Source organism: Nycticebus coucang, chromosome 8 (genome assembly GCF_027406575.1).
Source record: "Nycticebus coucang isolate mNycCou1 chromosome 8, mNycCou1.pri, whole genome shotgun sequence".
Taxonomy (NCBI): Eukaryota; Metazoa; Chordata; class Mammalia; order Primates; family Lorisidae; genus Nycticebus; species Nycticebus coucang.
The window spans coordinates 8,231,210-8,258,182 of NC_069787.1; the positions used below are offsets into that span (position 1 = coordinate 8,231,210).

Sequence of the window (26,973 nt, forward strand, 5' to 3'; positions counted from 1 at the left end):
AAAGACAAAATTCTGTCATTGTGGAGCTTACTATGAGTAAATAAATATCCTTAACCTAGAGAAGAAAAGGTGGGAAAAAGACAAATTACCAACTTTCAAAAAATATACAGGGCAATTAAATGGATATGTCATCCCAAGAGTCTGAAGGAGTAAAGAGCTTTCTGTCCCTGAATAAAGTTGGCCTGGGGGCAGGGCTGTCATAGAAAAATTCCAAGTAAGCTCAGAGCCTGTAGCTCAGCAGCTAGGGCGCCAGCCACATACACCAGAGCTGGCGGGTTCAAACCCAGCCTGGGCCTGCCAAACAACAACACCAACCAAAAAATAGGGGGGCACTGTGGTGGGCGCCTGAAGCAAGAGAATGGCTTAAGTCCAAGAGTTGGAGGTTGCTGTGAGCTGTGACACGACAGCACTCCACTGAGGGCAACATAGTGAGACACTGTTTCAAAAAAAATCAAAAAACCAAACTCAAAGAAGTCAATAAGGGGGCCTGGAACCCAAAAGCCTCAAACTGGCAGTCACAGATATGCCTGGTTACAGCTGAACAGGGTTTAAAAGAAAATGAACTAGTTAGGCTGAGGCAGGTGGACTGCCTGAGCTAACGTGTTTGAGACCAGCCAGAACAAGACCTCATCCCTAAAAATGACTGGGCATTGTGGCTGGCGACTATAATCCCAGCTACTTGGACGGCTGAGGCAAGAGAATGGCTTGAGCCCAAGAGTTTGAGGTTGCTGTGAGCTGTGAGCCACGGAACTCTACCGAAGGCGACTGTCTCAAAAAGAAAGAAAGAAAATGAATTAGTTGCTTGTGTTTTTAAAAAAAATGGAATTATCTGCCAGGTTTTTAAAAAATTTTATTGGTTCCCAGTGTTTAAAATTCAGGAAACTGTGAAAGCGCGCGCGCGCACACACACACAAATACTGGAATTTTAGTTTCACTTCTCCAACATCATACTATCATGTTAGTAGTGTGCTTATTAAAGTCAACTGAGTAAAACAAAAGTTCGTCTCTTTCTGACCAACCTTCTTACATCTACATTTACTCTGCCTGATTGATTCCTATCATGTATTAGTTTGTAAGCCCTCGACCAAACCAAGGAATCGAGAACCTTAACTCTGAAAAGCCCTTTGAGTAAGCTAAATTTAACCTCACTTAACAAACGATGGAGTATCATTCCCATCGTACAGATCAGGGGAAAAAAACTCAGAACCGGCAGGAACGTGCCACAGCCATTCAGCAAACCCGGGCAAAGCCAGCATGAGAATCCAGACGTCCTATCTCCCGTGTTCCAACACGAGATTCTGAGCACGCCCCACCGTGAGGACAGGTGGGGCTGGCTTAGGAAATGAGCACGAGCTTCCCAGCCAGAAGACCGGGACTGAGCCAGTCGGGGAGGACACGGCTAAAGACCGGCGACAGCAGGAGTCAGTGACTGTCTAGAACAGGAAGGACCGCACGGAGGTAGGCAGAGGAGGACCTTGAGATCTGCTATGACCCTCGCTTTCAGCGCAGAGCTCGCCCCTCTTCTCCAGGCCTCCAAAACCGACCCCGCAAAGACCCCAGCGAACCTCGCCATCCGCGGCTCACTTACCGCCGCTCAACTTCCGGCAACCAAAGCGCCGTCTGCAGCGCGCGCCTCGATGACGCAACGCGGCCTCTCCCCCGCCTGCTCCCCCGCGCGGCACGCATGCGCAGACGAGCTGGCGCGAGCCCGGGAAAATGCGCCCCTAGCACCGGGCGAAGTGGGAGGAACTGGAGTCCTGGGGAAGGCGGGGCGTCTGGAGGTGGGACGTTTTAAACAGCGTTTTAAAACGAATTCAGAGGATGACAGGGATTATCAGCATTGCCATTTTCCAGGGGAGGCAGCATCAAAGATAGTACAGGAACCGTCCGGGAGACAGGTGGGAGAGACACGAGACGAGACTGGAGAACTTTAATAGGAAAGGGCTGGAGAAAGTCGACAACCACCCTCCTGCCCTGTGGAAACCAGCCGCTTTTCTCATAGCTCCCCGCTGTCAATGGGGTAAATTGCTCCTTCTCAATTTTTTGTTGAGCATATACTATGCACAAAGCACTGGACAAGAGTTGATGATACATCGGAGGACATAAATTTCTCAATCTGACCTGTAAGGCCTGTCTCAAATGGACCATAATGTAGCTCTATAGACTCCTATACACAAGGATGACTACCACGGGTCTGTGTTATCCACATTTTCAGGATTTCACTTCTCTAATCCTCACAAGGGACCTGAAAGGTATCCCCAATTTACCTAAGAAAGAACAGAAACTAGGAAAAGTTAAGTGGTTTGCTGAAAGTTAAAGGACTTTTGGCTCAGGATTGTAATTAAAGTCTGTTTAACTCTGTCAAATGAGAAAACATTCAGACTTAGAAAGGGGGTGGGGGTCTGTGGCTCAATGGGTAGGGCGCCAGCCCCATATACCGAGGGTGGCAGGTCCGAACCCAGCCCCTGGCCTAACTGCAACAAAAAAATAGCCGGGCGTTGTGGCGAGCGCCTGTAGTCCCAACTACATAAAGCGAGATTCTGTCTCTACTAAATAAATAAAAAAGGATTGGGTGGCGCCTGTGGCTCAAAGGAGTAGGGCGCTGGCCCCATATGCCGTAGGTGGTGGGTTCAAACCCAGCCCCGGCCAGAAACTGAAAAAAATGAAAAAGAAAAAAAATGAAGGATTACTGTGAGAAATGGAGATGGCAAAAAAGAGGGACTGTGCCATAGGAAGTCTTAGTCTGACAAAATATCCTCAGGTGTCTCAAGGATTGAGCAAAAAGAGCTTTTCTGTCAGAGGGAAGAGGAGACAAGGCTAGGAAGAACTGGATATGGGGAAGAGAAACGGAAGGGTGGTTTGATTGCATAGTAGATCAGAGACCTCCTTCTGTCTGGAGGTCAGCCTATTCTCAGTAGGGGTTTTATGCTGGCTCAGGTTGAAGATGGGCTAGCCTGGGGAAAGGAAAGAAGCTCAACCAAAGTTTTCTTAATAAACGTTTTTTCCAATTGGTCAATGGAGACCAGAAGTTAATCATTTATGAGGCAAAGAATGGGAATTGAGAAGGACTGTGTTGGCACAGGTAAACAAGAGAGGTATCCATGAGTCTTTTTCTTTTTTTTTGAGACAGAGTCTTACTATGTTGCCCTCAGTAGAGTGCTGTACTGTCACCACTCACAGCAACCTCCAACTCTTAAGAGATTCTCTTGCCTCAGCCTCCCGAGTATCTGGGACTAGGTGCCTGCCACAACACCCTGCTATTTTTTGGTTGGAGTTTTCATTGTTGTTTAGCAGGCCAGGGCCAGGCTCAAACCTGCCAGCCTCCGTGTATGTGGCTGGTGCCCTACTCACTGAGCTATGGACACTGAGCTTTTTTTTTTTTTTCTGATAGACTGTCCTTTTGTCGCCCTCAATAGAATGTGGCCTCAAACTCTTGGGCTCAAGTGATCCTCTTGCCTCAGCCTCCAGAGTAGCACCTGGGACTACAGGTGCCCGCCATGACACCCAGCTAGTTTATCCATGAGTCTTAAGATGTTAGAGGTGCTAAATGATTCTATATTATAAGCAGCTGAGAGATGAGGCAAGGAGGAAGAATAAAATAGCCTGATTTGGGACAACTGGGAGCTGAGACTGGGAGAAATGAATCAGGGAACAGCTGCTATGTTAACACATTGTTGACCAGCAATTTTACGTAGAAACTATCCATGCTCCAGGTAATTTGTGACCAGTCAGCAATGTGTTAAGCTACATGAGAATGGATGTTTCTTTGTAGTAAACAATTTCTGAAGCACAAAAATGCTTCTCAACCATCACTGTTTTCCAGGAGCACAGGGCTCAGGTGAAATTCAACATTGTCAATTCTTTCCATTGTATCAGGCTCTTCTCCTGACACTGCCTTCTCAGACTGCAGTAAACTGATTCTGGTTTTCTAAGAACACTCTGCTATTTTTATCTCCATCCCTGGAATGCCCTCACACTTCCCTTGCTTATTGTAACCCTTTCTCAGTCTTCACAACCCTTGAAATGTTGATAGAATAAAGGGGTATGTATTAAGTGATTCTAGTAATAGAAAGTTCTAAAATCAGCAAAACTAATCTATAGTGATAGAAATCAGATCACTGGTGCCTGAGGCAAAGAGGAGGTCATTGTCTGCAAAGGGGCACAAGGAGCTTTCTGGGCTGATGCAAATGTTCTGAGGCTTGGTTGAGGTAACGGATGACACAGGTGTGCACATTTGTTTAACTCATCAAACTCCACATTGAAAATGGGTGCATTTTATTGTATGTATTGAGTGTTATAAATTCGATTTAAAAAACACACGGTAGGGATGTCACCTCCCATAAAAGGCACGTCTAATACCACTCACCTCTGGGCTCTACTCTACTGAGCATATATGAGCCTGGATTGAAGTCATTTGTTTATGAGCTTGCCTTCCCTCCTGGACCTTGAGATGTTTTAATAAACACAACTGGAGTTTCTGCCCAGTTCACAGTGATTGCAGCTTCTCTGGGAACTGTTGATCTCTAGTCATGTTTGTAGCACCTGCACTACTCCAACCTCTCAATGCCTCCAGTGTTGATTGGAATCGTGTTTTTTTACTCTTAAGTTTTGGATTTTTGAACTGATATTCATAGAGATTAGAAATAGGAAAAGTTACATAGGTCAGTGACAATATTTCAAAGGGAATTTCCTTGAATTCTTACTGTTTTTGTTTGTTTGTTTGTTTTTGTTGTTGCAGTTGTCATTGTTGCTTTAGCTGCCCCGGGCCAGGTTCAAACCCACCAGCCTCAGTGTATGTGGCTGGCACTGTAACCACTGTGCTATGGGCACCGAGCTGAATTCTTACTGTTGAGGATCCTGTGGCTAACCTGGCTCAAGCCCTTCCCAAGGCAAGATAATCCAAAGAATCACTAGATTCTGTAAAGAACCCCCACACTATGGTTTAAATGTCTCTTCCAAAGCTCATGTTGAAATTTAATTCATCGGGAGGTGGGATCTTCAAGAAGTGTTCAGGTCATAGGAGCTCTGCCCTCCTGAATAAGCCAGGGTTGCTATGAGGAGTGGGTTCTTTATCATGGGGAAGAGCTTAGTCCCTCTTTCTTTTTCTCACCCTTTCTTTCTTCTTCCACTGTGTTATACCTTCTGCCCTGTTATGCAGCAAGAAGGCCCTCACCAGATGTCAGCACCTTGATATTGGACTTCTCAGCATCCAGAATTCTGAGCCAATACATGCTTCCTCATTATAAATTACCCAGTCTGCATGGTATTCTGCTATAATAACGCAAAGGAAATGAAGACTCCCCAGTAACCATCACTTGTAATCCTGAAGTAGCTCCCCTAGGTTGAAATCATGTTTGTCTTTCTTGGGCCAAGTATGATCCCCCAATGGCCTAAGAAATGCTATTTAAAAGTATTTGTTAAATTAACAGATGATATCTGGGCATCCAAAATAGCTGATGGTTGCTTAGGCCATGGATGTAGCTTCCTTGTTAGCAGCGAGTTAGGGTGAAGCTCAGAGAAAAAACTGTTTGGAATGGGGTAGGCAGGTGATTGGGGCTCCAAGACCATGAAACATTAAGAAAGATGCAGGAATTAGAGCCCAGGAAAGAGAATGTTCTCAGACATAGCAGGGCAAAGAGGCCCTGTGACACTTATTTGGGGACACAGTTATTCAGGTTAATCCACTTTTATCACTTGCCTGGCAGTTCAATTGACGAGAGTATATGTTCCCAATAGAGAGAACCATACGCCATGCCAACCGTGGCTTAAAAAGCCCGAGAAATGGTGGAATGACAGACACCAGCAAATTAGATCTTAACAGCTTTGTTTTCGTATAGCACACAGAGTGCCTAACCGCCAGAAAATCCCCAGCATTTTTTTCACCCCAAGTTAAGATTAATAAATCTACCTCCTGGAAGTGCATACAGTGCCCATCTTGCCAAGAGAAACCTCACTTTTCTGTGAGACAAGAAGCCAAATGGCCAATTCATCAAATAGTCAGTTTGCAGACACATAGATTTTCTGAATGAACACTTTGCAAACATTACTGACGTGTGAGGTTTACACCAGTTTGTACTGAATGGAATGGCTTCACAAGCTTTTAAAGACTGATGAGGTGCTGCAGTTAACTGGTTTCCATTTTGTCTTCAGAGAAGCATTTTAAGGAATTTTCTATTTATCAAAAGCTAAGAATGGCTTATTCTGTTATTGAATATGTTTAATTTGGGAATACATTAATGATAAAGAATGTATTACTGAATGTAGATTTTTTTCTTAAGCATATTAATATATGCCATTCAACGTATTCTACTTTTTTTTTTTTTGAGACAGAGTCTCACTTTGTGGCCTTCGATAGAGTGCTATGGTGTCATAGCTCATAGCAACCTCAAACTCCGGGGCTCAAGTGATCCTCTTGCCTCAGCCTCCCACATAGCTGGAACTACAGGTGCCTGCCACAATACCCAGCTATTTTTAGAGATGGGGTCTTGCTCTTGCATGGGCTGGTCTTGAATTCCTGAGCTCCAGCAATCCACCTGCTGTGGCCTCCCAGAGTGCTAGGATTACACGCGTGATCCTCTGTGCCTGGATTTTTTTTTTTAAGGCAAACATGAAACAAAGTTAGTTAGTTAGTTAGTTTATTTATTTATTTAGAGACAGAGTCTTACTCTGTTGCCCAGGCTAGCATGCCATGACGTCAGTCTAGCTCACTACAACCTCAAACTCCTGGGTTCAAGTGATCTTCCTGCTTAGCCTCCTAAGTCGATAGGACTACAGATACCCCCCAAGAAGCCCAGCTAATTTTCCTATTTTTAGTAGAGATGGGGGTCTCAGTCTTACTCAGATGGTTTTGAACTTCTAAGCTCAAGAGATCCTTTTGCCTTGGCCTCCCAGAGTGCTAGGATTATAGGTGTGAGCCACTGCACCCTGGCCGAAACAAAGGGTTTTTGGTTTTTTTTTGTGTGTGTGTGTGTGTGTGTGAGAGAGAGAGAGAGGGACTCTGTCTCACTCTGTGCCCTGGGTAGATTGTTGCAGCATCATAGCTGACAGCAACCTCAAACTCGTGGGCTTAAGAGAGCCTCTTGCCTCAGTTTCCCCAGTAACTGGGACTACAGGCACGGGCCACAACACTCGGCTAGTTTTTCTATTTTCAGTAGAGATGGAGTCTCACTCTTGGTCAAGCTCATCTGGAACTCCTGAGCTCAAAAAATCCACCCACCTCAGCTTTTCAAAGTGCTAGGATTACAGGGGTAAGCCACTGCTCCCACCTCAGAACAAGTTTACGAAGAAAGGGAAAGATAGGCTTACAGAGTATGAAAGTTTACAAAGCAGGATACATTTGCCGTTGCCAGGCCAAGTAGGCAAAGAGGCCAGTTTATTCTTTCTTTCCCCCCTTCTCTGCTTCTCTGTCTCCCTTCCCTTGCCTGAGTTTCTCTCTTTGTCTCCACACAGCGTCTCTATCTCTCTGCCCTTTGATCTCTCCCCGTGTCTGCTCTTCAGCATCCTTGCCTTCAGCGCGTCCCTCTCCTCCCTCTCCCTGTCCCTGCCCCCACCTCTTCCCCTTCGTCCCTCCTCTCTGGTGCTCTGTCCCCCACCCCTCTCCTCTTATTTCTGCCCCCTATTCTTCTTCTGTGCCACCCTCCATCGCTTCACCTTTATTTCTTCTCTCTCCGTGTCTTCAGTCCCACCCTCACCCCACTCCTGACTCTCCCTGGCAGCAGCAGGGAGCTGGGGACAAAGACAAATTGAACATTCCTCAAGATGCTGCTATGCAGAAAAAGGAAATCAGGCCGGGCCCGGTGGCTCACCCCTGTCATCCCAGCATTCTGGGAGGCCTAGGTAGGAGGATCCTTTGCAGTCAGGAGTTCAAGACCAGCCCAAGCAAGAGAAAGACCCCATTGCTACTAAAAGTAGAAAAACTAGCTGAATGTTGTGGTGGGCGCCTATTTTAGCTGGGCATCATGATGGGCGCCTATAGCTACTGAGAGGCTGAGGCAGAAGGGTCACTTGAACACAGGAGTTTGAGGTTGCTGTGAGCTGACACCATGGCACTTTAGCCCGGGCAACAGAGTAAGAATCAGTCTCAACAAAACAAACCCCCCAAACAACAAAAAACCAACATAAGTAAGAAAAAGGAAATCAGTTACTCTAACTTCACAATTGTTGTAAGAGACAGTTCTTTAAAAACTTCATCCACTATGAAATGTTATAAACCTTGTAAATAGTTACAAAGAAGCCAAGGATTGGTAAGTTGGAAAATTTGGAAAATGGGTCATTTGAACAATTGGCTTAAAGTGTATTCGCCTTAAGCCCATGAAAAGAATTCTGAAGGAGCATCTGAGTCTGCAAGGTTTTTATCTACAGAGAAGGTCTTATGACAGCCTCTTCCTAGGAAGTATTTATTTTAGTATTTAGGGCAGAAAGCCTGGTTTCATCTGGATTTTGCGCAGCCACTGATACTTTGCTAATGGGCCGGGGCTGACTCATCTCTGCACCATAGTTCATTGCCGCTCATAAATTCAAAAATTAATTTCAATCATTCAGACAAGTGTAGGAAGAGTAGGTTCACACAGCAGAAAGGAAATATGTTCTACAATCAGAATTTGGAGCAGTTCCTTAACCTCTCTGTGTTTCAGTTTTCCTATTTGTAAAAACAAAGCAATCTCCCTGCTGAGGCTGTAAAGGTTTACGACATAGGTGACAGAGGGAAAGCACAGTGATTGGCAAGTGTATATGCCCAGCGTGATTTTAAAAGGCAGGTTCCTTCTCTGGGACTCTTAACTTTTTTTTTTTTTGAGATGGAGTCTTTCTATGTCACCCTCAGTAGAGTGCCATAGCATCACAGCTCATAGCAAACTCAAACTCTTGGGCTTAAGCGATTCTCTTGCTTCAGCCTCCTAAGTAGCTGGGACTACAACAGCCGGCTAATTTTTGGTTGGAGTTATCATTGTTATTTAGCAGGCCAGGGACAGGCTCGAACCCACCAGCCTCTGTGTGTGTGGCCAGCTGGCACCCTAATCATTGAGCTACGAGAGCCGAGCCAAGGGACTCTTGATGTTTTAAAAAAACTTAATGCTGTTTTAGCTGAAAGTTAGCAAGACTATTAAAAAAAAAAAAAAAAAGTCGAGGGGAGCTGTTTAAGAAACTGAAAAGTTGGCCAGGTGTGGTGGCTTACTCCTATAATCACAACACTCTGGGAGGCCAAGGCAGGTGGATTGCTTGAGCTTAGGAGTTAAGACCAGCTTGAGCAAGAGTGAGACCCTGTCTCTACTAAAAATAGAAAAACTGAGGCGAGAAGATAGCCTGAGCCCAAGAACTTGAGGTTGCTGTGAGCTATAATGCCACAGCACTCTAGTCAGGGCGCCAGAGTTAGAATCTGTCTCAAAAACAAAACAAAACCCCCCCCCAAACTGAAAAGTAATTGCAAACTACATTGCATAATTGTGATGTTCAGTTGTTCTCTACCAGTTGAATTTATGTGCTTTTTTCCCTGTATATGTGGCAGTCCTGTTTTTGTCCAATAAGACTTTTATTTTAAAATGTATGAGTGGCCTCTGTGTACCAGACACCATGCAAGCACTGTAGACACTGTACATAATAATTCATGGGCCTTGTTCCCTAGAGTCTGATCATTTTATTTATTGGCCATTTCATGTTCTTGTCAGACTCCAATCCAGGTCTCCTTGACCCAAAGTCAGAGCTCAGAATCACTTCTCTCAGGTAGTTGCCTCAATAGTTCATCAAGATACATAATGGGAACTTAGCCATTTGTCAGTGTGGAGTGGCCTTTTTAAGTGTTCTTTGGTCCTGAGAGGCCCGGGGAGCAACCCTCTCACAGGTCTCTTAAGGAGGTCTGGACAATGGTTTCTGACCTGGAAACGGACCAACTGCAGTTTCTGAAACCAGGGTAAAAGTCTCCTAGTTTTGAGCAAGAAGAACTTTTGGGAATACAAATCAGAGTGCGAATGAAGGGTTTTTTTGTTATTGTCATTTGTTTTGTAAAAAGTAAGTCCTTTTTAAAAGATATTTACAAATGTGACCAGAAACCAAAAAGAAACCCTGTATCAAATTTTGTAACATTTGATGGTATATTTCTTTTCTTTTTTTTTTTTTTTTTAAGCTTTCGGCCCACCACCTCTGGTATCTGGGGCTGGTGCTCTATCCGTTGAGCCACAGGCACTCTTCTCAGCCCAAGAGCCTCCAAAGCATAGAAAGAATGAAATCACCTACCATGATGGTTTCAAACATCATATTTTAGGCAAGTAAAAACATCTCATTTTAACAGATCATGCAAAGAGGAGCACAAGACCCAAAACACCGGTGTGTACGGGCGCTCCTGTTTGCTACACGTATTATGGTTTAGCATCAAGTTTTAAAATACAAATCACAACCAGACTGCAACATAAGCACCCAAGGAAAACTGTGTGTTCCCAGGCCTTTGCTCGTTTTTTACTTAACAGCTGTGACTATAAAAGAACATGATGACTTTTTGACAAACACAACAGAACTCACAGATAAAAATACACACTGTCCCTTCAAAGCGTTACCTCTTGTCTCTGCAGAGGTATTCCACGTCAGCTGTTCCTCCACTCAACACTTTGAGAATTGCCACCACTCTTGGAAATATTGTGTGTGTGTGTGTATGTCTCATAGATTTATACGCACACTTGACAGGGCACACATGTTTGCCTTTTGGAGAAAATATGCTACAATGACCTGAAACTCCATAGGGTTTTCGGTCTATTTCACATAACCAGCTATGTGACCTTGGGCACCTCTTTTACCTCATTGCACCTCAGTTTGCTCCTCTGCAAACTAAAGCTAGCAACAGCACCCTCCTCTTGTGGGGTGTTGTGGGGCTTAAATGAGATAAAGCTATTATAGCCCTCAAAAAATAGGACATTCTTCTCCCTAGTCTTTAAGTCTTCCTCCCTTCCCCCTCCCTCCCTGCCTCTCTTCCTCCCTCCTCCCTCCCTTCCTTCCTTTCCTTCCTTTCTTCTTTCGACCTGATTTTGCTCTCTCTCTGAAGCTGGAGTACTGTAGCACAGTGATAGCTCACTGCAGCCTCCAACTCTTGGGCTCAAGTGATCCTCCTGCCTCAGCCTCACAAAGTGCTAGGAATACAGGCATGAGCCACTGTGCCTGGCCCTTTTCTAGGTTTTAATGTGCAAGCTTTCAAAAATATTTCCTTTGTCTCTCTCTCTCTCTCTTTTTTTTTTTTTTTGAGAACAACTTTTATCACCATTTTTTTAACAGCCAAAGGAAATGTGGGGTTAAAAATGGTGGCTATGCAAGCTGCATAATTTTCTATCAACTCTAAGACATGCATGAGTGAGAAAGAACAAGGCAGAATTTTCAGGGTAGTCCAGAAATTGGTTCTGCAGAAAGCTGTAAAAGAGGCTCAGGAAAGAGATGTTCCGAGAAGTGGCAGCCACCAGGGAATAGCAGTGGTGCCTCTCAAGGTGACCCCAGGAAGGGGACGAAAACTAACTGCATCTGTAAGGTCTCTGCACAGTCATATAGCTCCATTCCAGGAAGGCTTAGGAGTTCTTTTTAATTCTCCAGTGGAAGTCTACCCACGTGTTCCTTTTGTTCTGATTAAATTAAGTTAGAAGGCTTGAATTACAATGAGAGTCTTAGGCTCTCACAGTTCCTAAGGGGAAAGAGAGCTCCACCCAAGTCTGATCCTCTTGCAAAGATTCTGTCTGCTTTTTATTCAGTTCAATCTCTCTACTGACCACCTCCGACCGCGGTTCTTCCAATGGTGCCCAAGAACTTTCCAAACTACCCAGCCCCTAAGACTGTGGTTTTGACTCCAGAAAGCCCAAGTGCCTGCCAACACACAGGCCTTCGTGCTCTGTTGCCTTTCCAGACATCACTTCATTGGATCCCCTTGAAGCCTCCCTTAGGAGCGAATGTGCAGAATTTTCTTGAACGTCTTCTTGAAGTTCTCGTTGCACAAGGGGTAGATGAGGGGGTTGAGTGTGGAGTTGATGTAGCCCAGCCAGATGGTGAACATGTGCACCTGCTCGTTGCAGCAGTTCTCACAGAAGGCAATGACCATGAAGAAGATGAAGTAAGGAATCCAGCAAAGGATGAAGGCTGCCATGATAAAGCCCAATTGTTTGGCCGCCTTCCGTTCCCGGTTCAGCTGCAACCCAGACACATATTCTCTTGAATGTGCACGGAGCCTCTTCCAAGTGAACTTGATGTAATCCAGGGCTGTGTTAGAACCACTTTTCAAGTTGCCTTTTCTGGGTGCTGGCCCTGTGGGGGTGTCTGATTCTGTCCTGGAGAAGGACTGGCTATCACCTAACACCTGATCCTCTGATATCTCGCTGACCCCGTGTGTGTCCAGGCCCTGCTCATCCATCTCAAGCTGTGTCTCGCCCTGGGTGACAGCCAGGTAACCATCTCCATCTCGTGCTTCCACAATCTGCATTTGTGTGATGTCACCCTTGGCCACATCTCCATCCTCCTCTTGACTGAAGGAAGCTAGAGATTTCATCTCTTTAGGGTCTCGGGATGGTGGCTTCGGGACAGGCCCACCACCAGCATCTTTTGGCTTCATTTTCAGAACCTCCCAGGAGAAAGACTCCTTCCCCAGTTTCTTGGCTCCCACCTTGGGATTCTCTGGCCTCAGCTTAATTTCTGAGAAGGAAGGAAGGGATCCATTGATGAGCTCCCGGTGCTGACAGTGCTGCCGGACGGCCTTGTAGATCTTGGCATAGAACCAGAGCATGAGCAAGGTGGGCAGGTAGAAGTTGATGATGGCAGTCATGATCTTGAACCAGGTGACGTCGTAGAAGTCTGTCTCACACTTGTCCTGCCGGCGTGCTGAAGTGTTTGACATGAAGCGATGCCAGCCTAGAATGGGAATAACCCACAGAAAGGAGAGAAACCAGGCGCCCAAGATGGTGGCTGACGCGCGGGTCTTGGTACGATACTTCAGGTACCGGAGGGGCTGCTGGACAGAGCGGTAGCGATCGATGCATAAGATGAAGACACTGAAAATGGACGCTGTGCTGGCCACGTAGTCCATGGAAAGCCAGAAGAGGCAGAGAGGCCGGCCCAGGGACCACCGGGACATGAGCAGGTAGAGGATGTTCATGGGCATGACCACGGCACCCACGATGAGGTCTGCCACCGAGAGGCTGACGATATACAGGTTCCCCACAGTGTGTAGCTTCCGCTCGCTGCGCACAGCATACAGCACCAGCAGGTTGAGTCCCACTGTGACCAAGGAGATGGTGCTCAGGACCACCACCAGGGGCATCCACTGGGGGCTGGCCATGGTGGTCTTGTTCCCCTCACACATGTTGTCTTCAAAGATGCAGGAAGAATTGGGAAGGGTCATTGGTGCAAGAGCAGCCTCCAAGGGTGGCTCACTTCCTGGGAGAAAAGACACAAGGGTTATGTCAGAGGTTTGGTGGTCATTAGGTACTTAGCGTCATGTTTATCAAACCGGGGCTCTATGCTGTCTGGGACACAAGACCCTGCTGGTCACCTACTCCACAGAGGTCTCTTCTTCCCCGTTCATCCATCCAGTGGCTTTTTACTGAGTTCCTGGCACTGTTCTAGGTGTTGGGAATATAGCAGTGAGCAAAAGAGACAAAAATCTCTCCCCTCGTCAAGCTTAGATGCTTACAAGGGAGTTGGGCAAAAACCCAAGGTAAATAAAGAATCTGCACATGTTCTGGGAAGGAGGGCTACATCCTGAACGGTCTAACCTGAGTACGGCGATTTAGTCCCTCCCCTCCAGCGGCTGATCTAGTGCCTGTGAGATTCCTCTGTGCCTACAGAATTGGACGAGGCAGTCTAACAGCAAGGTGGGGTTCTAGGAAAGTTCTTCCGCTCTGATGAAGGAGCAAAACAAGGAGAAGCACGGTCTCTCACTCGTCCCCTTCTCCCTTGCAGGAAGCAGGAGTGATATTTGAGGTCATGGCAGTCATCTAGGGACCATCAGGAAATACCAGGAAAATTCCAACACGGAGCCCTGTTATTACTGAGCCAACCCTGAAATCTTCTCCAAAACTCTATGGGAAATAATTAAACGAGGGTTTTCATTCCCTTGCTTATTGCTCTGTTGTGGGAGATTTTATTTGCAGCTACAAGCACCCCTAACTGATATGGGGGTCGGGGATTAACAAGGGAATATACCAGATGTGCATAAAGCATGGAATAAACCTAGCATATCGTCTTAGAGGAATAATTATTAAACTAGAGGGTGGTTATGGCACTTAAAAAAGCATATATATTATTTAACTTTTCGATTTGAAAAACAAACATTTTCTCATTACATAAACTATACCAAGTACTATGTAACAAAACCTTTGCATGTAAAGTTCTACTGATAATACATTGTGTTCTATCCCCCCCCCCCCGTGGTACTCAAGTGGGTCGGGAGGTTGAAGTATGTACTGAAACTTGCAGAAGGGGTTGTTAGATTTTTAATTCATCAAAAAGTGCTAGGGGTTTAAAGAAAACTGAGAAACACTAATATAGAGTGTAACTAACATTCTCTCAACAATTTAGCAAAAACAGGTGTTTTATAAAAAGATAAAGCCAGATAAGTTCTTGAATAGACAGCTAAATTCATATACTTTTTAAAGGGAAAAATCAAGCCCCCAAGGCATTTATTTGATCTTGGTGAAGGAACCTTTTGAGTTTCTATGCAGGGGAGCAAGGCACCATTTGGGCAGCACCAATTTTGCCCCCGGCTCTGCTACTGATTCCTGAGTGATCTCTCAGCCCCTGTTTCGGGTGTGCCAAATGTGTGGGGTGGGGGAGATGCTCTCTAAAGACTTCTCCAGGCCTCCTTTTCAGAGCCTCCCTGGAGGGGTTTCTCCATGTCCTCCAGCTCTGAACACCAGTCAGCACCATCCCCCGGTTTCTGTAATTGCGCCTCTTCTGACTTCCTCCATCACCGTCACTTTCTCCTCTTGTGACCCAAAGTCCTGTGCTGTGCCCCTGTCACTCTGTGCTGCCTGACTCAGGGGTCCTCTCCACTCCCTCCCCTCTATCTCAGCCATCAATCACCTCTGTGAGGACAAACCCCACACCTGCAGCTTCTGCCTGTGGCTTTTTCTTTTCCTACACGCAAGTACCCAGCACCCTGCAGCGTCACCCGTATCCCCAGCCAAGTCCCAACCATGTAGAATTGTCCACAGGTGCCTCCAGAAGGACGGAAGACGCTCAGGAAGTGTCATCTCAGGGATTTTTATTTTCTAATCACTTCAGTTGGCATTCTCACGGTAGTTCTGACCTTCCCTCCCCCAGCAGTGTCCGCTTTTTCTCTCTTTTTCTCATTGCCTGGCACACAGAGGGGACATACCTCGTTTTTAAAAATTTTGTATATACCATTTATCATATAACAATTATGTGTGACAGAAAATAATTTGTTTTTTTTTTGTGGTTTTTTTTTTTTTTGGCCGGGGCTGGGTTTGAACCCGCCACCTCCGGCATATGGGACCGGCGCCCTACTCACTGAGCCACAGGCGCCGCCCGAAAATAATTTGTTTTTATATAAAAAATATATTTTCCTTTGTGTTTAAAAAATAAAAGCTGTGATTGAATGAACATTACTGAACAAAATCGGTGTAGCACGAGTGTGCAAGGGTGAAATCTACTAAGTCTGCAACTTACTGTGAAATGAATTAAAAAAATAAGGTGATGGTTAGTTGGTGGGAGTTTGGATGAATGAATAGATGATAAGTCCAAAAGAGCAAAATGTTAATTTATAATCTATGCAGTGGCTGGCTGGTACAATGATTCCAACTTTCCCATTTTATTCATAATTTTCACAATAAAATGTTGGGGGAAAATAACGTACAAGTTTATCTTCCTCACCAGTATAAAGAATGCTCAATTTCTTATCACATTTTCTCCTTTGTAGTTTGAATGTGTTATTCTGCATAAAGATAAAAGCAAAAGATCAATAGATGTTTGTTAAATGAAGATTTCTTCATTACGAAAGTGAGAGACAGGATGCTATGAAGTATTTCAGCTTTGAACTTCTTAATTCAATAAATAGGTACTGTTGGAAGTTTCCTTTTCAGCTCCTTCACTTGGTTTGGGAGCAAGAAAATCCACGTTTGTCCTCAGAAGCTGGAAGACTCAGAAGAAAGATTCTGGGAAAAGCAGTGGTAGCACCCACACTACATAAAGGAAAACTGGGGGCTGTTCTGGGAAAGGAGGAGATGCCTTAGGACTGAGGTGACCCACGGCACTGAGCCTAGAAAAAGCTGGCTACACTCCCTAGGAAAGGTAGCAAGAGGGGCCCTGTGGAAATTAATGTATTTTCCTTATATGACCAGTAGAAATCATCATTGTCTTTATGTCCCGCTCAGGACAGACTACCCGTTCTTTTTCTTCTTTTTCTTGATAGGTAGTAGGGTCTTGCTATACTGTCCAGGCTTGAGAGTCGTAGCTCACTGCAACCTCCAATTCCTGGCTCAAGTCATCCTCCTGCCTCAGCCTCCCAAGTAGCTGTGAGTACAGGTCTATGCCGCGGCACCCACCCCTGCCCAGCTACCTAATTTCTGGGGCACAGTGCCAAATGCAAAACAATTTAAATGATTAAGAATTTCAAGACAGCAGTGACAGCGAACATTCACCAAGTCTGGGGTCCTTCTGAGCACAAGGCCCTGTGCGGCGACATGGGTCACATGCCCGGGAAGCCAGTTCCCGTCTTCCTGTCTCTCATCTAATCCGCGACAGGCTCTGTCAGTGAAATAACTAATGTGAGGCACTTTTCCCTCCCTCAAGGACTTGCATTTTGAAAAATAGGTCTCTGAATGGTTTTCTCTGTACAAATTCCATAGGAAGGTCCGGTACCTTGGGAAAGCGTGTGGGAGATACTTGGGCACTTGGATCCTTGCGTCACCTCATGCCACCCAGGAGCCCCCAACTGGATGTGAGGTTCCCTCTCTGAGGTTAAAGCATAGCTCACAGAAATGGTGCTTGAGAGAGGTGTGCTCAGGGCAGAAGGAATAAAAGTTACAGGAGGAACTGAGGACAAGGGCACTTCAAGAAGGAAGACAGCCACCCGTAGGTCCTGCAGAGCACTGTGTCCTCAGAAAAGCAACCTAGTGAGAGCTGCAGAGGCAGGAGCCACGTCCTCAGCCAAGCTCTCTGCTTGCTGGGCTCTCTGCTTAGATAAACAGCCTGGATCGCCAGATTCCTCATCTGCAAAGTTAGGAGAATAGTAAGACCCAGCTTCCTGGGCTTTTGGGAGGATCATTTGAGACAGTGGAGAGGGAGAGCTCTGCAGAACCCAAATGGCGATGACTTGGTAAAAAGCAGAAATAGACCCTTCTCTTCTAAGAGCAAACAAGCAAACTACCATTTTTGAATTAAGGTCATGGTTCCATTCCAAAACCATTAGGTGAAGTGGGGCCTTTTATTAGAGTGATCACAGTCTAATCCAATTTGCAGGCCCATGTGCCAGCAAATAAACAAGGGCAGTCATCATTCCTTCCCCATCCAGGAAGGCCAACAGGGGCAGCTGAGACAGGAAGGAGCCAAGCCCTCACTGGCGCTACTTATACAGGGGTTACTAATGCCACCACGAGCCCAGGAAGATGTGATGAACCCCAAGGCAGAGAGGAGGAAAAGGTCAGCTCAAGCTCAGAGTGGTGAAGCAACTGGCTCAAGATTACACAGCTAGACAGTGGCTGCTGAAGTCAAGATTCAAACCTAGGTCTAACCTAGTGTCAAGGTTAAGCAACTTCATCTTGGTACTACTGACATTTTGGGCTGATAACTTTGTTGTCAGGGGTTATCCTGGGCACAGACTGATGTTCAGCCAAATCCCTAGCCTCTCCTCACTAATGCTAGCAGTAGCCACCCTCCCCACATCCCCACCCGCACCCCGCCAGACATGACAACTAAAAAGTGTTTCCAGATACTGCCAGGTATCCTGGGGTGGGAGGAGGGGTAGGACCAGTGATCTAGCTGAAGAATATGCACCCTGAACTGCTCCACTCCATTGCTGACCCCAAAGTGCAGCTTTCAGCTCAAAGTAAAGAAGAATTCTCTAAAACGGGGTGTCCTCTAACAATGCATTGAGTTACCCTGAGATACAGTAAGTGCCTCTCCATGGGAAGCATGCAAAACGGGGCAGCCTGGATCTGATTCTAAATTAGAAATACTCTGAATTTCTCAAGGGCAATTATCGACCTAATTAAAATTCACACATACTGGTTTTAGAAAAAGCACCTAAAGCACCTCGCACAGTGCCTGGCACACAGGAGTTGCCCAGTTTGTAGCTGTTGTCTTTTCTTCCTTTCTTAGTGAGCGGCACGGCCATCCCACAGCTGGCCTGGTCTCGCCCCAAAGGAATAATCCCTGATCTCACTCTGATTTTCACCATGGCAGAAACTGCAAACCATGTCCTCTGATGTTTAGGAACAGAACCCTGTTTTTTAGCTGAGTACGTGGCTGGCTGGAATACAGACTACATTTCTTAGGCTCCTTTGTAGCTGGGTGTGACCATGCAACTAAGCTCCCAGAAGAATGTAAATGGAAAGCAGCTCCAGATGGAAGGTCTATGTGTTTTTCTTTGGCCCTTCATTCTTCCAGCTGGCTGGAAGGTGGAAACAATGGGTAGAGTTTAAGCAGCCGTCTTGGGACCATGAGGGAGAGCCACAAAATGAGGAAGCTGAAGCAAGGATATGGGCAGAATTGAAGTCTCTGATGGCCACGGAGCACCAGCCCGGACTGCCCACCTCACAACACGTGGCTATTTCACTGAGGCCTCTGTTAAATAGGATTTTCTGCCACATGTGGCCAAACCAAATCAAAACTCATACACTGCCTCTGAACTTCAAGGATTTATAAATTAGCAGGAGGAGAAGGACACAAGATAAACAAACAGCATTTACACAAGTAAATTAAAAACTCCAGAATGCAGCTAAAACAAGTATGATGACTCCACTAAGACCAAAGCAGCTAGCTGCAAAGCAGAGGAACATGGACACTCCTGAGATAGACCACAAATGTCAGGAAGGACATCAGAAAAGAAGCAAGGTGTGAGCTGGGCTTTGAAGGATGAGTAGAAGTTCACCAGAAGAAAGAAAGATATTGAAGGCCAAGTTAAAAGAAAAAATCAAAGTACACACCTGGGTTTGAGGAATTGGAAGGGAGTTACTGGAAAGTAATCAGGGCACAGAATGAAGCATCTGGAAAGACATGTTGGGGCCAAGGGGGAAGCAAAGCTCTTTTAAACAGTGATGCCTCTCCCTGCGCTGTTCCCTGCCTGGAGCACCCTTTTTCCTTGTAGGTCTTGGTTGCTCCTCTGTCTGTGTTCCCCCAAGCCTTCTGCCACACACCTTTCATTTCAGCATCCTTGGGGCATCATCATCCTTTGTGTAGCCGAATCTCTCCTTCATCTGCTATTTCTGCTTCTGAAGTACAACACCATGACCACCCCGGGGATGCTGTCCTCTCTAGTGGCAGGGACCCTGCCTTGTCACTTGCTGCCATTTCTCCTGTGCCTGGCTCCAGGCTGGCACATGATAGGTGCTCGACAGAGGTTATGAATGAGCCCTGAAAAAAAACAAGACCCAAATGGATAAAGAGCAGAATAAGACATGCGGACGTGTACTAAGTGCAGAAGGTGTGGGCCTATTTTTCACAGAGTGTTCAGATCAACAAAACTTGGAGATAAGATTTATCCTATTGATGAATAATGGTCCATGCCTTTCTGTCAACTTTTCTGTTTCCCTGAAAACTTTACAGTTAGAAATTTCTTTCATAGTACTCCAAAACATAAAGATTTATGTACAAAGATGCTTAAGGCAACATTATTTATCACAATAAAGTGAAATAATCTGCTTTGGGGGGAACTAAATATGAGTATGTTACGAGGTACCTACACAATAGAAAATCATGGGGTCTTTAAGAATCACTAGGGAGCACCAGCAACGAGATGAGAAAATGCTTACAATGAAATTAAATTTGCAGGGCAGCGCCTGTGGCTCAGTGAGTGGGGCGCCGGCCCCATATACCGAGGGTGGCGGGTTCATACCCGGCCCCAGCCAAACTGCAACAAAAAAAAAAAAAATAGCCGGGCGTTGTGGCGGGCGCCTGTGGTCCCAGCTGCTCGGGAGGCTGAGGCAGGAGAATCGCCTAAGCCCAGGAGTTGGAGGTTGCTGTGAGCTGTGTGACGCCACGGCACTCTACCGAGGGCAATAAAGTGAAACTCTGTCTCTACAAAAATATATATATAAAAAAAAAATAAAAAAAAAAGAAATTAAATTTGCAAAAGTCATTGTTTGCACAGGATGATGTCAATTCTATTAACTAACAGGCTCAGAGCCAGGGTACATCTCTATTATATTACGTCAGTCACGGTTTCTCTGGATAGTGAATGATATTTATTATCTTTGGTATTTCCCAGGATTTCAACAATGAGATTGTCTTAGTTTTATAAGAGGGAAAGTAAGAAACGATTACATTCATTAAAAATTATTTTGGCTCAGAGCCTGTAGCTCCAGTGGCTAAGGCACCAGCCACATACGCCAGAGCTGGTGGGCTCGAATCTGACCCAGGCCTGCCAAAAAATGACAACTACAACCAATAAATAGCCAGACATTGTGGCGGGTGCCTGTAGTCCCAGCTACTCGGGAGGCTGAGGCCAGAGAATCACTTAAGCCCAGAAGTTCAAGGTTGCTGTGAGCTGTGATGCCACAGCATTTTATCCAGAGCGACAGCTTGAGACTCTGTCTCCAAAAAAAAAAAATTACTTTGTTTTGTTTTTTGTTTCTTTTTTTAAATTTACCTGCTTCATTTTCTATTTTTTTTTTTGCAGTTTTTGGCCAGGGCTGGGTATGAACCCGCCACCTCCGGCATATGGGACCAGCGCCCTACCCCTTTGAGCCACAGGGGCCGCCCTCTGCTTCATTTTCTTATGTATTCTTTTTCTTTTTGCAGTTTTTGGCTGGGGCTGGGTTCAAACCCGCCACCTCTGGCTTATGGGCCCAGTGCCCTACTCCTTTGAGCCACAGGCACCACCCTTTTGTATTCATTTTTTTAAAAACAAAATAACATAGTAAAATAAAAAGAAATGTTTTCTACATGCTACTAACAATCATGATGCATTCTAAATTGCCTCATCCAAAACGCTTGGGTCCAAACTGCTCTACCCGCTTCCTCATTTGCATGAATAGTTATTCCAGTCAAGTAACATTAATTTCTTTGACTAATTCCAAGAAAATGGCGCCATGCATGATGGTTCTCCAAGTACTGCATATTCTCATTAAGTCTGGCCAGGGTATAATTTCCATGAAACACCCAGGCTTATCAGTGTCACTGGCTGTGGAGCACAGAGCCAACTGCAAATAGCAAAATGCCATCATGAGCCCAGTGCTGCAGGAACGTGGTTGGCTGAGAATCTGTGGACTGCTGGTTGAGAGTCAGCCTATGGGTAAGATGCAACAAGCAGATGACCTTGTGAGCAGGCAGTGGCCCAGGTGGCTTTTGCGCGTGTCTACAGACTCAGAGAGGAAGAGCCAATGAGAAAAGGATTGTGCGTCAAGCAAGAGGGAGCTGTGGAGATTGGGCCAACCTGAAAAGGACAGTTGCCACTCAGATGCCATCACCTGCTGCAGACCGAGATCTGCCTACTTTTAAAAATGAAACATCAAGGCTCGGTGCTTGTAGCACAGTGGTTACGGCGCCGGCCACATGCACCAAGGCTGGAGGGTTTGAACCCAGCCTGGGCCAGCTAAAATAACAACGACAACTGCAACAAAAGTTGGCTGGGTGTTTGTGGTGGGCACCTGTGATCCCAGCTACTTAGGAGGCTGAGGCGGGAGACTCGCTTGAGTCCAGGAGTTTGAGATTGCTGTGTGCTGTGACACCACAGCACTCTACCAAGGGCAACATGGTGAAACTCTGTCTCAAAAAAAAAAAAAAAAAAAAAGAAAGAAACATTAAATCTGGATTTTAATATGAAATCTTTTAGTTTTTAAATGTTGGCAATTATCCAGTTGTTTCATCTGTTTTGGTTTCTTTCTTTTTCTATTTATTTTATTTATTTATTTATTTTTTGAGCCAGAGTCTCATTCTCTTGCCCTGGGTAGAGTGTCATGGCATCTAAGCTCACAGCGAACTCAAACTCTTGGGCTTGAGCAATCGTCCTGCCTCAGCCTCCTAAGTAGCTGGGACTACAGGCACCCACCACAATTCCCAGCTAGTTTTTCTATTTTTAGTAGAGATGGGGTCTCACTATTGCTCAGGCTGGTCTCAGACTCCCGAGCTCAAGGGATCCTCCCATGTTGGCGGCTCCCAGAGTGCTAGGATTATAGGCCTGAGCCACCATACCAGGCCTTACTTGTTTTCTTTTTCTTTCTTTCTTTCTTTTTTTTTTTTTTTTGAGACATATTCTCACTTTGTCACCTTCGGTAGAGTGGCATCCTAGCTCAGAGCAACCTCCAGCGATTCTCTTGCCTCAGCCTCCCGAGTAGCTGGGACTACAGGCCACAACACCCAGCTATTTTTAGAGATGAGGTCTTGGTCTGGCTTGGGCTGGTCTTGAACTCGTGAGCTCAGGCAATCCACCTGCCTAGGCCTCCCAGAGTGCTGGGATTACAGGCGTGAGCCACTGCACCCAGACTTATTTGTTTTCTTGAACACTACAGAGGGTAAAAAAACAAATTTGAGGGACGTGATTTGTGAGCTCACAGCTGGAAATGTCAATCTAGTTGATAGAAAATCCAGAACACTGAGTATGAGACACCTTTTGGAGGATCTGCCCAACTCACAACAAGGTTGCTCTCTGAAAACCCCACTATCTCACCTAGGAGCGGGTCCTAGTAGCCATGGTTATACCACATGACCTGGCCTGTGGGCACATAGAAGTGGACCAGAAGTTGTCACCTGACTCAGCATGGACCAACCAGTCCAGGGCTCTCTTCTGAAACACTAGGATTGGGTTCTGCAGTCAAGACAGTGTGAGAGGCTCATGAACTGAAGTGATGGAAGGGTGAGGGCTGAGGCTGCTGCTGAGGAGGGACAGGGTGCCCACATCCAGGAATGCTGAAACAGACAGAGGTATAGAAGAAGCCGCACACGAAATGCAATGATTCATATGCTGGAACAACCGATATCTACCTGCAGAAAGATTGATTCAGACCTTGCTCTCACATCATATGCAGAAATCAACTCAGAATTGATGATAATCCTAAATGTAGGAGCTAAAGTCTTTGTGACCTTGAGTTAGGCAAAGATTGCTTGGATAAGGCACCAAAGGCATAAACAATAAAAGAAAAAAATTGCCACACTGGACGTCAAGACAAGAAACTTGTATTTAAAAAGGTGCCACATTGGGTGGCGCCCATGGTTCAAAGGGGTAGGGCGCTGGCCCCATATGCCGGAGGTGGCGAGTTCAAACCTAGCCTCGGCCAAAAACCTAAAAACGTGCCACTAAGAAATGAGAAAGCTACAGAATGAGAGAAAATGTTTGGATATCAGAAACCTGATGTATCATATATCTGATGTATCCCCAATAGATAAAGAACTCTTACAACTCAATCATAAGAAGACAAATAACCCAATTTTAAAATGAGCAAAAGATTGGAATAGGCATTTCTCCAAAGAAGGTACAGGAATGGCTCATCAACACATGAAAAGATGCCCACCATTATTATTTTTTTTTTTTTTCTAGAGACAGAGTCTCACTTTATGGCCCTCGGTAGAGTGCCGTGGCCTCACACAGCTCACAGCAACCTCCAACTCCTGGGCTTAAGCGATTCTCTTGCCTCAGCCTCCCGAGTAGCTGGGACCACAGGCGCCCGCCACAACGCCCGGCTATTTTTTGGTTGTAGTTCGGCCGGGGCCGGGTCTGAACCCGCCACCCTCGGTATATGGGGCCAGCACCTTACCGACTGAGCCACAGGCGCCGCCCGATGCCCACCATTATTAAACACTGGGGAGAGGTGAATCAAAACCACAGGGAGATGCCATTTCACACCTACTCGAATGACCACAGTTTAAAAAGAGGGAACAAAAAACACATGTTGGTGAGGATGTGAAGAGATAAGAATTCTTGGGCCGGCATCTTTTCACTGCATCTGCCCCACCTTCTACTGTTTGTCGACTTTTTTTTTTTTTTTGCAGTTTTTGGCTGGGGCAGGGTTTGAACCTGCCACCTCCAGCATGTGGGGGCAGTGCCCTACTCTGTGTTTGTTGACTTTTTAATAATGACCATTCCGAGAGGGGTAAGATAGGCCACATGGTAACATTTTTAACCATTTGAGGAACTGCCAGAGTATTTTCCACAGTGGCTGCACTATTTTGCATTCCCACCAATAATGTATGAAGGTTTTTTTCTGTGTGTTTTTTTGCTGTTGTTTTCCTTTATTGAGACGGGATATCATTTTAGCACCCAGGAGTGCAGTGGCATGATAGGTGAATTTTATGATATGTAAATTATAACTTAATAAGTTATTGTATTTATTTATTTATTTTTTTGCAGTTTTTGGCCGGGGCTGGGTTTGAACCCGCCACCTCCAGCATATGGGGCCAGCACCCTACTCCTTTGAGCCACAGGCGCCGCCCCAACTTAATAAGTTATTTAAAAAGAAAAAATCCAGTGGCTTAAGAAAGAGGCTGCCTTGGGTTCCAGATTGCTCTGTTTTAAAAATCCATTTCTCTTCCCCAGTGCTGGGAAACAGGATTGGTTATAAGATTTTTAGTGTCACTTAAATGAAAGTAAACTATAATAATTGCTTAGGGGAAGACCAGCTTTAGCCAGAACCATGTCTTAGATAAAGTATCTCTCAGGGTTTCTCGTAAATGGGGCACAGTGTGATGTCATGGGTAGCTTCTGAATTAGTCATCAGAAGTGGAAGCAGAGAAATGACTCGGCTACATCAGACCCTTTCTGTTTATACCTCTATGACTGTCTCTTGTTTTATAATTTACTTTAAGAGCTCTGGAGGTTGGACTTGTTTAATTGTGTGCCTGCTCCTCGCCACCCCCACCCCTGGTGTGACAGGCTGTGGGATTTTTACAACTAGGTTCAGGAAAGAGAAGCGGAGGAATAATTACTGCAAAATGGCAAATGAAAGAAATATTAAAAGCCCAGCTCCCTTCTCTCTTACCCTCTGGCCTCAAAAACCAACAAAGAAAAAAGAAGTGTAATATTTCCAGGACTCCATCCAACTGGGAGATTTTCCATATAGCCTCATTTAATCCTCATCATGCTGGTGACCTCACAAAAAAAGAGTCAGTCCTCTGAAACCCCCATTTTAAAGACTTGGAAACAGAGGCTTCTGGAGTTTATAAGGGGTGGTGCCCTGCGCTAGCCTGAGATACCAGTGTGACTACAGAGCAAGTTTCACTTACAGGCCCGGTGACACCCACCACCAAGACCTTGGAGTGAGCTTCACGTCCTCACCCCTGTGTCATCATCTTCTCCACTGTGAAGACAGGGAAGTAAATAAATGCTTCGTGTATATAAAGATTTCATGGAATTGACAATCTGAACCTCCATGCTGACATTAGACAAGGACACGGTGAGTGCAGCAGCAGGCCCAGCGCTCACACAACCCGCCTTTCAGGACACATGAATAATGTTTTCTTTTTGCTCCACTTCCTTGGAGATTGAGCCTTGAGAAAGACACTTCAAAGACTAAAGTTATCCAGGCCGTTCCCTTCTTGAGGGGAAAAAAAACGTGATTTGTGATATTGACATTAAAGAGTTGGCAGGAGAAAAAAGAGGCAGATGCAGTGTTTCTGAAAGAGCTGCCAGGCCAGGAGTTTGTTAACTCCAGCCTCCTCCAGTCTAGCCACCTGCAGCCGCGGGCTTCCCACACCCGAGCTCCACAGCGCCCCTGCTGGCTGAGCCTCCTGCTGGTGCTGGGCCCAGGCTGGTCCCTAAACAGGGTTACCAATATAGAAGAGGGGTGGGGATCAATCTGGCTGCTGGTGCTATTCTGATATCCATCCATCCATCCTTTTATTTTCCCTTCCTTTGCCATCAAACCATTCACAAAATCTTTATTGACTAATACTCTCGCCAGATGCAGATTCGTGATAGCCAAAGGAGAGCCATGGAGCCCCCCTACGCTCACGGAGGAGGTAGAGCGGTTCTCAACCAACATGTGGCGACTTCTTTTTCCAGGAAGATTGATGACCAGTACTTTCCCTATTCTTCCACTAAGTGCAACTGAAACCCTGGGTATTACATTTAAAACTTTGACTAGTGGGGAGGCAAAGGCAAACCAGCTGGGAAGTCTGGAACCCAAAGACTGGCACAGCCATGACTTCCCTGGGCTTTTTCTTTGGCCACACGCATCGAGACTTTGAGCTGAAGAAGTCGGCAACTCAGAAATGTCAGTGGGCACAGGCAAAAAATAAAAAACCCCATCAAAAGCCTGCTGTGTCTAGCCAAAGGACCAGGAGAGAGGCTACCTAGTAAAACAGAAAACCTTGAGACAACACTTGCTCTACTCCAGCCAAACACCATAGAAAACACTGGGCCCCACTCCTGTCCTAGCCAGCCGAGGCTGAGTGGGTGGAGGAGCCAGGACACCCTTCACCCTGTCAAGCCCTATACTGACTCTATGCACCTGCCCTGCTGGGGTGGTGTCTCGGGAGCTGGGGCTTTCATCCCCACTTGATGGGGACAAACCCTGCACCTACTCCCTGGTGTCAAGGGAGGCACGGGGGGGTCAGTAAAAAGACACTCCTATCTCTCCGAGTCAGGAGTTATATGCAAAGGCCTAGGAGGGGACTGGAGCTCCTGCCTCTGCTCCGTGGTAATGAGGAAACCTTGCCCTTCAGGTGTTAACAGAAGCCAAGTGGGGCACCTGGATACCTACTCTCATCTGGCAGTAATGAGGCTGTGCACCCTCTCCTGACATTTCCCTGCTTCCCCCACTCGAGCAGTGTCATCAGATAAAAAAGAAGATTTAAATATGAACCAGGGTCTCATAATACCAAAAACGTCCACATTTCAACTGAAAATCA

General features: G+C 45.9%; 2 protein-coding genes across 10 annotated transcripts in view; both read right to left on the reverse strand.

The window, feature by feature from the left end:
- ATG7 (autophagy related 7) overlaps positions 1-1,685 on the reverse strand; it is a 273,640-nt gene extending 271,955 nt beyond the window's left edge. The window contains exon 1 of the mRNA XM_053600407.1: positions 1,589-1,685. The gene's annotated coding sequence lies outside the window, so the exon portion shown is untranslated. The remainder of the gene's footprint in view (positions 1-1,588) is intronic.
- Positions 1,686-10,232: 8,547 nt separating this feature from the next.
- HRH1 (histamine receptor H1) overlaps positions 10,233-26,973 on the reverse strand; it is a 93,657-nt gene continuing 76,916 nt past the window's right edge. For 5 of the 9 annotated variants that reach the window (XM_053600702.1, XM_053600705.1, XM_053600696.1 and 2 more), the window contains exon 2: positions 10,233-13,389. In XM_053600702.1, the coding sequence (XP_053456677.1) occupies positions 11,903-13,354 (1,452 nt within the window). In that variant the 5' untranslated portion in view covers positions 13,355-13,389 and the 3' untranslated portion in view covers positions 10,233-11,902. Of the gene's footprint in view, positions 13,390-19,328; positions 19,546-26,973 lie in introns of all 9 variants that reach the window. The other 4 variants (XM_053600699.1, XM_053600698.1, XM_053600697.1 and 1 more) reach the window with 1 other exon arrangement.